At 39.7% G+C, this 11991-nt stretch overlaps 1 protein-coding gene across 1 annotated transcript in view; it reads right to left on the bottom strand.

Annotated features, from left to right (window-relative positions):
- The window catches only part of ITSN2 (intersectin 2), a 158468-nt gene extending 152101 nt beyond the window's left edge, over positions 1-6367 (bottom strand). The window contains exons 1-3 of the mRNA XM_007939272.2: positions 6250-6367; positions 2530-2593; positions 1407-1570 (exon numbers count right to left, since the gene is read on the bottom strand). Of these exons, the coding sequence (XP_007937463.2) occupies positions 1407-1570; positions 2530-2593; positions 6250-6331 (310 nt within the window). The 5' untranslated portion in view covers positions 6332-6367. The remainder of the gene's footprint in view (positions 1-1406; positions 1571-2529; positions 2594-6249) is intronic.
- Positions 6368-11991: the final 5624 nt, after the last annotated feature.

The raw sequence follows: 11991 nt of genomic DNA on the forward strand, positions 1-11991 counted from the left end.
GGATCGGGCAGTGTTTCGTTCTGCTGTGCATGGGGTCGCTATGAGTCGGAAACGACTCGACGGCACTTAACAACAACAACAACAACAAAGTACTGATTTTACCACCAATATTTTGATCTATGTGAACCTAGAAAATGTCTGAGTTGGAAATTTTCTTCTCTCATCATGAATAACACTAAGTAGCCTTTTCCAATTAAAGATCAGGGTCCTCAAAGAAAATGCATTAAATGATCAAAGGTGGGGTTTTTTGTAAGGATGCTGCTAAGTTAGTTAACACATGTGTATGTGCATGTAAGCACACACACTCAAACTGAAAAAAAAAATAATGTTCTAATTACTACATAGTTTAGGAGATCCATTAATGCATGTACATTACTTATAAAAAGAAAATGTGCTACAAAAATTTTGTATTTCGTGAAAATAAGATATGAATTCAAAGACAACTGTTTAAAAGAAACATAAAGACATTTATTAATTTATTAACTGCAGAATACTAACAAGAGCACATAAGTATAGTCACACAATGATTTGGTATTTTTAAAGCACACTTAACAGTAAAATAATTTAGTATTTTAATAGCTGGCATGAAGAAACATATTTCAGTTACATGCTGCTGTTGTTGTTGTCATGTGCTGTCGAGTCGGACCCGACTCACAGCGATCCTTCCTTGGGTTTCTGAGGCAGTATCACTACGGAAGTAGATTGCCCCATCTTCCTTCCAAGGAGTGGCTGGTAGGTTTGAACCTCCAGCCTTCTGTTCAGTTACATAGGGATACCTACTTGAACATTCTATTCAAAGCAAGTGCTTCTCACAAATAGGTTAATTAATAAGAAGTTGGCTAATCAAAATTAATGGAAAACATACCACTGACTGTCTCTGACGAGTATGTAAATTAATTAGCACAAAGTCAACAATCTTTGACCCTAAATTTAGCTGGCTAATAAGGCTTTAACTTAAAGAAATTTCAATTTTAATATAACTTAAAATTACCTCATTTCTGGTGTGTTTAAATTGTTCAATTTTTTTCTAATATTACTCATACAGAGCATGAAGAAAATAAAGAATGATATTTTGGATCAGCTACAACTAGCGTGACCATATAATTTATCATCCAACTGGGAGCTGTGAAAAGGGACAGTAACTAAAACAGACAACAGGACAGAAGAAAGTTTAGCAATATTACAGGGCTGTCCCTGGAATATGGAGATCCATAGACACTCTAGCTATAATAGTGAATTTAATGTTTCTTTTATCTCAGATATGAAAATTAACTTGCAGTCTGGATTGTTATTTTGTGCTAACAAATCCTTTCCTAATCTCCAAATACTACACCTAATATTATTTAACTATCAAATGTAGCAAGCTGAACTATCAAATACAGCAAATTAAAGCACTAAATACATACCAAAACGAGCAGAAATTAAGGGAGAAAACATAGGGGGTTGCTTCATAACAGGAGGGAGAACCACGGGCAACTGTTGGCCTTGAAGCTTTAGCTTGATGAGTTTCATAGCTATGGAGAACTCTTGCTGATCCATCTTTCCATCCTTGTTCAGGTCTGATAAAGCCCTAAAAGGGGAAGGAAGTGGGTAGACTGGTATGTGGAGGTGATGTAAGAAAACCAACATAACTTTTGGGGTTCATAAAAGAAATAATGACAGAGCATTCATATGCTGATCATCAAGTGAAAAGAAAAAAAGCCCTATACACAGGCACACACACATGTATATACACCAGGAACAAATGGCTAACACAAGTACATTAAGAGATACTGGACAGAGATGGCACTCTAGTGGCGTAATGCCTAAGGCATGTGACCGCTAACCAGAAGGTTGGCAGTTCAAACCCACCAGCCACTCCTTGGAAGGAAGACTGGGCAATCTACTTCCATAGAGATACTGCCTTGGAAACCCAAGGAGGGGTTGCTATGAGTCAAATCGACTTGACAGCAGTGAGTGTGGTTTTTTTGTTTGCTTGTTTTAAGTTCATACAGAATTTAGAGACCCTTGGTTGAACTCCACCAGTGTAAATGTGACAATATTATTCAAGAACATAATTCTAAATTTAATTATTTTGTTTAAATATTTGTTGAATGCTTGCTAGGTATCTGGCAGTTTGCCAGGAATGAGGATATTTCATGTGTAAGACAGATGTTATTTGTTATTTATTGTGACTCTATTAAAAAGTAAAACCCCAGATTTACAGAGATTAATTTTTTAAGGTAGGAGCAGGGGAAGAAGGGGACAATTGGGGTTTATGGATGAAGAAATAAATGAAACAATTAAAAAATAACGGACGATTTTGAAACTCTAAAGAAATGTGACTCTATAGGTATGTATACACCCCTTTCCTTAGAAATTCTAAGGTAATTGGAAATTTGTCCTACAGAACAAAACCCCAATTATTTTCAGTCATTTACTCAATAAAATTTACACAAAGAAATCCTCTTACTTAAGAGCAATGGACTACAACAAAAAAACAACTTTCTGTTAACACTTTAAGTTCATCTAGAAAAGACAACACTTTACCATATTTCAGCTAAAACTGGAGCTGGCAGGCCTGATTGTAAGAAAAAGGTACGTGCTTGATCACCTGAAGGTACAGAAACAAAAATCAAGCATCACATTAGTAAATGGAATTACTCCAATACCTATTAATGATAATCACAGGCATATGTTGTTGATTTCTATTAAAGTTTTAATTCAAAGGATAAATGAAATAGAAATACATATTAAAATATTTACATTTCTAATAAGGTCCAGATGCTTTAAAACAACAAAAGTCACAAACTACATAATACACATCAGACAGTGATTAAAGATCACATTACGAATCTTAGTTTTCCCACAATAATTAGGTTTTATTTGATAATATTCCTATTAAATAAAAGTTATAGTTAAAATCCCATTACAGAGAGCACTTGTTTCTAGAAGAGTCCTATATAAAAAGTGCCCGATAATGAGAGAGGCAGTCCTCAATGGAGCTTTCACACTGCTATGTATCTTGCTGGCAGGCCAAGAATGTAAGACTCTAACTGCACTCTACCTGAACCAGGTCTCAGAGTTGAGTTTGCAGCAAGCAATCTAGGGGAATGAGGTAATGTCTCCCCTCGGGGACAAGAAGCAAACCTGCTTACTGCTTGCTACAAAATGGCAAGTTCCCTTAAGCTTAGTGTTCCTTTCCTGTAATACAACCACTCTGTATAACATCCTACTGGGCTCTGTCACCCCCAAAGGGCTTAGGGAAAAAGGGGATCAGAAAGAAATATGACAATACTAAAGTTGCTAGCTGTGCCAGGAATAATAAAGCCCTTTGTCTCTCCCTCAAGAATCTCGGGTCTTTTGCCATTCCATGAAACAATGACAGGTAACTTATTAACTTGTAAGATTTGTTGTTGTTGTTATGTGCCGTCAAGTCGGATCTGACTCACAGCGACCCCTCCTTGGGTTTCTGAACCTTCCTTCTGAGGAGTGGCTGGTGGGTTTGAACCGCCAGCCTCCTGGTTAGCAGTCAAGCTTGTAAGATAGGGCAATCAAAAGATACCTTGATGTCCCAAACTATTCAGGCTCAGCCGCTAACCTAAGATCGGCAGTTCAAACCTACCCAGCAGTGCTACAAGAGGCAGGCCTGTTAATCTACTTCTTTAAAGATTATAGCTCAGAAAACCCTATGGAGCAGTTCTATTCTGTAACACATGGGATCTTCATGAGCCAACTCCATAGCAATAGGCTTGGTCTTTTTGTTTTAGGGCAATCAAAGCCCAGCCCTGACATTAGGTAAAGAAGTTGTTACTATAGAAATACAAATAATATTAAACTATAGTGGTTAATGTCCCAAAGAGCACTGGTGGCACAGTGGTTAAGTGCTCGGCTGTTAACTGAGAGGAGCAGTACGAACCCACCAGCCATTCATTGGGAAAAAGATGTGGCAGTATGTGTTTGTTAAGATTTACAGCCTTGGAAACCTTCTGGGGCATTTGTACTCTGTCCTACAGGGTCACTATGAATCAGAATCGACTTGACATCAGTAGGTCGGGTTAATGTCCCTAAGTGGTGCAAACAGTTAATCACTCAACTACTACCTTAGAGGTGCCTCGAAAGAAAGGCCTTACGATCTGCTCCCAAAAGGTCACAGTCTTGAAAACTTTATGAAGCACAGTTCTGCACATATGGGGTCACCATGAGTCAGAATCAACTCTAGGGGAACTGGTTTGGTTTTGGTTTACTGAGGTTAACAGGGTAGATTCCTAAAGAGTTTCAGAGCCCAAATCAAACACTACCTACTTTACGATCTTAAGCAAATTATCTAACATCTCTAAGACCCAGTTTCACCATCCTTAAAGGTAGACAACAATAATGTCTATCTCACAGGGTTATTGTGAAGCTTAAATGGGATGCTGTATATAGCACAGTCTCTCACATATAGTACAGATTCAGTGAATGTTGGCCATTATAGTTACTACTACAGTAAGTCCCCCCTGGAGTATGGGCAACTCCTATTTGCCCTTTTGTTGTTGTTGTTGTTAGGTGTCATCAAATAGTTTCCGACTCATAGCGACCCCATGCACAGCAGAACGAAACACCGCCCAATCCTGAGCCAGCTCCATGATCCTTGCTATACTTGAGCCCACTGTTGCAGCCACCATGTCAATTCATCTCGTCAAAGGCCTTCCCTTCTTTCATAGACCTTCCTCATCTTGCCCTTTAATGTTATGTAAATCAGTCTTTCCTTTAAAACAACTGAACCAATCCTTACTTGCAATAAATTCTTTATCACAATCCCCTTCACTTGCTATAGCTGCAGGAGGCTTAAAGTCCAAGTTCAAAGTGCCAGGCTCTAGGGACTGGGTGAAAGCCCCTCAACCTTGGGGTCCAGCTCTGCCTCCTGCTCCCAGCTCACTGGAGCTAGAGGCATTTCTTTACTCAGACAGTTGCTGGCTGCTGAGGCTGACAAGCCCAAGGTTGACAAGTAAAAAGGCACAGTTCCGACGTTATGAAACCACAAGGCAGGGCATTAATTCAAGTCCATTGTAAGTCCTAAGGTTGGCAGAGGATGGCAGGCTGCTGAACAACGACATGGCTACATGCAGGGTCCAAGCATGCCACAAGCTAGAGACTATCCCCCATGCTTCTCCTTATATACAGGAAGCAGACCACATCCCAAAGGTAGCTATTTATCTGCTTGTGGTAGATCCTACCATGGAGTTGATTGCCAGTCTCATCATGGGGAATAACTACCACCAATTGCCCAGCCACTCAACCAGGCCCAGCCAAGTTGACATACAAATTTAACTATCACAGGCTTCCAAGTCTTTTCTTGCACTAAAGTAAGGCTAAGTAAGAATGATACACACCTATTCTCACTTACCAACAAATTAGACTTAAAGACACACTTAGATCTTGTTCATAACCCAGGATTGCCTGTACTGTAAATGAAGCACTAAAGTGCTCTGGAACAAAAAGTAAGTTTCATTTATAGAAAAAAATATGAAAAGATACTTAAATCAATCCTTTTTTGATTTGCTCTTTCTACAAAACAAGGGCTACTGTTAACAATCAGTGCTTAGCGTAGTTCAAATAGAGAGGGCTAGCATTATGAGAACAGATTCCAGGAAAAATTTCTAGATTACTTTCTAGGAAATGGATTTGATGTGTATTTCTACTATATAAGTAATACTGACCATTATACCAGTAATTGGCAAAACACACATTAAAAACCAAAGCTAAAGCCCCTGCCATTGAGTTGGTTTCTACTCATAGCAATCCCCATTGGGTTCCAAGGTGGTAAATCCTTACGGAAGTAGATTGCCTCGTTTTCCTTCCATGGAGCGGCTGGAGGGTTTGAACCACCAACCTTCTGGTTAGCAGTCAAATGATTGAGGTATTGTGCCACAATATATTAATAGCACATTAATAAATTTGTTTTAAAAACAAAAGTGTCAATTTCCTTATGAAAGAAACTGAAGATTTTTAGACTTAATGTTAAAATGTGAAACTGCATAAATAAACTAAAATTCCTGACTATCATCTGGGATTCTGAAAAAGATTTTCCATATGCCAAATCTAAAATCCCAAATTAAGATCGCTCCAGGAAAAATAAACCAGTACTTTTCTAATTCTAAAATTCTGATGTGAACTGTATTACTTTAATAATGCCAAGTCTGATGGCAGTCACATTAAAACTACTTGTAAAATATATGAAAAGGGAGTGTCATTCATAAATAAAATACAAAAAAAGAATAAACCAACCTGTTATGTACCCTCCTGAAGGTTTGAGGTTATCAAACTGCTTGTCATGCTTAGTTCGTTCTTCAGAGGTAATAGCCCACATGTTTGGCCCTCCTAAAATATAAGTGAAAAACAAAGATTACAGTATATGTATGAGTATGCTCTAACTACAATTCTAAAAGTAAATATGAATCACAAGTGTCCATTTAAAGACAGAACTTCATATGTGAATGAATGCAAAAAGTACAGCTCTATCATAGCCATATATGGCATGGTCCATCAACATCTATTGAACAATTACTATATACTACTCACTGAAAATGGGCAGTGAGATGAATACTGGCAATAAAAAAAATGAATGTTATTTCATCCTCAAAAACTCAAAATCTAGAAAAGAACTAACAGCATTTACAGTTTAACCTGTGAAGAGTCCTAAGCACAAATATATACAAAAAGTTGTGCTAATACTGAGTTAGAAGCCATCAAGGGGAAAACAGGAAAGGTAAGACTAAGGCTGAGCCTTGAAGCGTGGCTTGAATTTTGCCATGTGAAGATGGTGGGACAAGCACATTTCACATGAAAGGGAAAAAGCATGAGAAGTCAAGGCGTGTGCAAGATGCTCTAAGTACACTGAGCACAATAGTAGTTAAAGCACTGTTTGAATGTAAGGAAAGTGGTAAGAAATAAGTCGGTTGAAATTAATTTTAAATGGTCTTAAAATACCATGTGCAAGAGTCTGAACTCCACCCAGGAAGTTATGGACAGGCATTTAGTATTTTCACTATTTATTTTGGAATTTTTTAGATTTATGGAAAATGTGCAAAGATAGTACAGAGAGTTCTTGGATACCCTTCAGCTAGTTTCCATCAGTGCTGAAATCTTACATAAAACAAAGACATTAACAATAGTACACTTGTTATTGTCAGGTGCCATCAAGTTGGTTCTGACTCATAGCGACCTCAAATCAATAGAACAAAACCCCCGGTTCTGTGCCATCTTCACAATCATTGCTGTGTCTGAGCCCACTGTTGTGGCCACTGTGTCAATCCACCTCCTTGAGGATCTAACTCTTTTTACTGACCATCTACTTTACCAAGCTGATGTCCTTCTCCAAAGATTGGTGCCTCCTGATATCATGACCAAAATATGTGAAACAAAGTCTCACCATCCTTGCTTCTAAAGAACATTATGGCTGCACTTCTTCCAAGACAGATTTGTTCACTCTTCTGGCAGTCTATCATAGCTACATTATATATGTCTTCTAGTAGAACTGGACTCTTTGGGTACTGATGATAGTACAAGTCTCCATGACTACTGAGTTTGCCAAATGGAGCAGCTGACAGAGAAACAGCTGCCACATGGAGCAGCCCCTGAGGTTTAGAACTAGTGGATGCCCTGACACTGCTACCAGATTCCTTTAGAAAAACATTAGCTTGTTACTGAGCTCTTACTGAAACTAAATTGTTGACACACAAAGGCCTAGAGACTCTCCCATCTGATATTCCCATGTTGGGATAGATCCACTTCAATTCCATGACTAAGAAGGTAGGATTTAGCAGTCACTTAAATTTATGCTTATCAAATGGAAATGGTATATTTAAGAATACAGCCAGCTCGGCCCCCAGTATCTTGGCTTTACATGAAAAACTGGCGGATAAAGGGGAAATTTTATTTCCTACTCCACTGTCTAAAGCAAAGCTACTTTATTAATGAAGTCCTCGGTTCAGAGGTTCTCCTAAATGTCTGGGTCTGGCTCACTTCATGAGTTAGATTAGTTGAAAGTCAGTGGTGTCCTCTGGGCTGCAGTGGCTGGTCAGCCTCAGAGCTAGCTATGTAGAACCAGAAGAAGACATGGTCATTCTGGTTACAGGGCAGAATTCAGATTCTTGGGCTGCTGCCAATGCTGCCTACCTGTTTGGTTCACCCCTTGAAAAAGACAGACTGACAGATTACAGACACACTCTTTGGGGCTACAAACTGAAAACATATTTTGTCCAGGTCACTCTTGTAGCTATCTTTTGTCTTTAAGAATTGTCCCCTGAAGCATGGGAACAACTAGTCCAAGGGACTAGCAGACCATGTGATCCTCAGCCTATATGACCATGAGACCAGAATAATTAGATGGTACCCGGCTACCACTGTCAACCACTTGAGGGGCGGGGAATCAGTGCAGGAGATCATGGATAGAGTACGAGAACAATGTGGACCAAAACTCCAAAAAAAAAAAAAAAAAAAAAACCCACCAGATTTGCTGGTCTGATAGAGCCGGGTGAGATCCCTGAGACTATGGCCCCTAGTTATCCTTCAGGTCTGGAACTGAACTCATTCCTGTGGCTTCCAGCCAAATAGGCAGGCATATGGAGTGAACATTTACATAAGGCAGATACACTCCTTGGAACGATCAGTTGTGGGAGAACAGAAGGGCAGTGTTTGCATAGCGAGACTGGAGGGGTGGGGAGTACATGGGAGAGAAGGACACAGGGAAGAGGTAACTATAGGGATGAAGTGAGAAGACAGCTGTTACATTGTGGGGAATTGCAACGCCATGAAACAAAATGTGTATGAAGTGCTGTATGGAAAATCAATTTGCTCTGCAAAATTCCACTCAAATAACAATAGAAATTTAAAAAAATAGAAGAAGAATTGTCCCCTGGAGCCTTCCTCCCCGAGGAAACTGACCAGGTGTGGCTCTTTAAAACGGCTGACAGTCCCTTAAATTTAAGTAACTTTTTATGTCTGCTATCCCCCACCAGATGATTCTGACCATCAGTTGATCACCATCCCCCACCCCCAGAGTCTATCAGAAACACCAGCCCCAGCTCCTGCACTTCCCCTGCATTTCACCTCCAGATGTCTTCATCACCCTCATTCTCAGTAATAGATTAATTCTACCCAGCTGGTGATGTGGGCAAACAGGACAGGCTGAACTGTCCTCAGGCAGTCCTTCCAATTACAAGGACTAGACTCAATTATTAAAACTGAATTGAGAATCCTAAGACTTACCAGCCATCCAGGAGCCCACTTTGGAGGCAGTATCAAACTGTATCCCCTCTTCTGATACAGGTCTCCCTTGTTGTTGTTGTTTGCCATCGAGTCGGACCTGACACATAGCGACCCCTCCTTGGGTTTCCAAGCCAGTATCACTACAGAAGTAGATTGCCCAATCTTCCTTCCAAGGAGTGGCTGGTGGGTTTGAACCACCAGCCTTCTGGTTAGCAGGCAAGTGCCTTAGGTACTATGCTACCAGAGCTCCTCAGGTCTCCCTTAGGAGGCTCCAATTCAGTTGTAAACAGTATTTTCTTTCCAAGAATACCATGTTTTCCCTTGAGATTGTACTTCTGCTGTGGAACTCAGGCTTTAAACTTGCCTCTCTCCCAGAAACACAGTAATGTACATCTTAGGGACAGTTATAAGAGACCTTCAAGTATTTAAGGAAAAACATCATTGATCCTGAAAGGCATGCAGGCCAGGCTCAACTCATTGGCCAGAGTTCTGACAGAATTATCCTAGATTTCCTTGTTGCAGGCTAAGGTTGGGGGTGAGCAATTTCTAATACACCCTGCAGTACTTGGATTAATGCCTCAGGCCAAATAAAAAGTCAACACACAATTTAAGGTGAAAGCTATCTGTCTTTCTAAGGTAGACAGTGATGATCTATGGAACCTTGGAGATCATAGCTGAGAATACTGCAGGATGAGACCAACTTGATGCAAGTCATTAAGGGTAGCTTTAATTAAATGCTCTGGTGAGGTAGTACCTAAGGCACTGGACTGCTAACCAGAAGGCTGGAGGTTCAAAACCACCAGCCACTCCTTGGAAGGAAGGTTGGGCAATCTACTTCCATAGTGATACCACCTTGGAAACCCAAGGACAGGTCACTATGAGTCAGATCCGATTCGATGGCAAAACACAACAACAGCAGGAAACAAACAGATTTGGTCCCCTTGCCTGTTGGTCAGATTAATCAGAGTGGTCAACTGAGTGATGTACTTATGGGAAACTTTGCCAGAAGCCAAGATAGTCTAGAAAGAAAAGATAGAGACTGCTGGGAGACAATTCTCAGCCTCTCACATTTCTGCACATCTTCTGAGTAAAAGCACTGACACTTTTGTTCCAGACTATCTTCTCAAGGATGTTTGTATAGCAAACATAGGGGCCTCTTACGTCAGCTATGACACAAAAACACTAGGCTCACCTCCCCATTGCCCCCATTAGACCTGGTAGGCAAGTGAACATGAAACTCCTGTTTCCTGCCATGCGATGAGTGATAATGTTCGTTGTCTCTGATGTACTAAAATGCAATACAATCTCAGTCCCTTCTTCGTTTTTGAAACTTCCCTGTCCTTCTTCATTTCCTTTTTTATTTACCCTGCTTGGGGTTCTCTCTGACATTCTTGGATCTATTTGATGTTTCCATTATTTTTGGAAAAATTTCAGACAATTACTTCAAAGATTTCTTCTGCCCATTCTCTATTATATTGTACTGGGATTCTAATTACATGCATGTTAGGCCATTTGATATTGTCTTTCAATTCTAGGACACTTTCTCCTTTTTTGTATTCCTGTTTCCAGTAATTTCTATTCACCTATATGCACGTTTATTGATCCTTTCCTTGGCTATTTTGAGGCTACTTATAAGTCTGAAGGAATGCTTTATTTCTGCTGTTTTTTCACTTCTACCATTTCCACTTGATTTATTATTACAGTTTCCATCTCTCTGCTGAAAGTCCCACTCTGTAAATGCATACTGCTCATCTTTTTTCCTTGATACTTCAACACATTCATTGTGGTTATCTAAGTCTCTGCCTGATAACTCCAGCATCTGGGTCTTTTCTGACTCTTTTGTTGTTGTTCATTCGTATGTGCTGTCAAGTTGATTCTGACTCACAGCAATCCCATGAAGAACAGAAGGAAACACTGCCCAGTCCTGTGCCATCTTCACAATCACACTTGCATACATGCATGCTATGCTTGAGCTCACTGTTGTAGCCACTGTGCCAATCCATCTAGTTGAAGGTCTTCTTTTTCACTTACCCTTTACTTTACCAAGCAAGATATCCTTCTCAAGAACTGGTCCCTCCTCACAACATGACAAACTACAAGAGGCAAAGTCTTAGCATCCTTGCTTCTAAGGAGAATTCTGGCTGTACTTTTACCAAGACAGATTTGTTCACTCTTCTAGCAGTCCATGGTATATCCAATGTTCTCCATTAACACTGTAACTCAAATGCATTGATTCTTCTTTGTTCTTCCTTACTTGTTTCCCAGTTTTCTCATACATATGAGGTGACTGAAAATACCAAGGCTTGGGTCAGATGCACTTTAGTCTTCAAAGTGACATCTTTGCTCTTTAACACTTTTAAGAGGTCTTTTGCAGAAGATTTATACAATGTAGTACATCCTCCGATTTCTTGACTGGGCACTGACTGTGAATCCAAGTAAAATGAAATCCCTGACAACTTCAGTATTTTCTCCATTTATCACGATGTTCCTTATTGGTCCAGTTGTGAGGATTTTTATTTTCTTTATATTGAGATGGCATCTATACCACAGGCTGTAGTCTTTGATCTTCATCAGTAAGTGCTTAAAGTCCTCTTCATTTTCAGCAAGTAAGGTTGTGTCACCTGCATATTGCATGGTACTAATGAGTCTTCCTCCAATCCTGATGCCTCATTCTTCTTCAAATAGTCCACCTTCTTGAATTATTTGCTCAGCATACAGACTGAATAAGTATGGTGAAAGGATACAACTTTTTCTGATTTT

This window comes from Orycteropus afer, unplaced genomic scaffold (assembly GCF_000298275.1).
Source record: "Orycteropus afer afer isolate SDZICR_OR568_19922 unplaced genomic scaffold, OryAfe1.0 scaffold00058, whole genome shotgun sequence".
NCBI lineage: Eukaryota > Metazoa > Chordata > Mammalia > Tubulidentata > Orycteropodidae > Orycteropus > Orycteropus afer.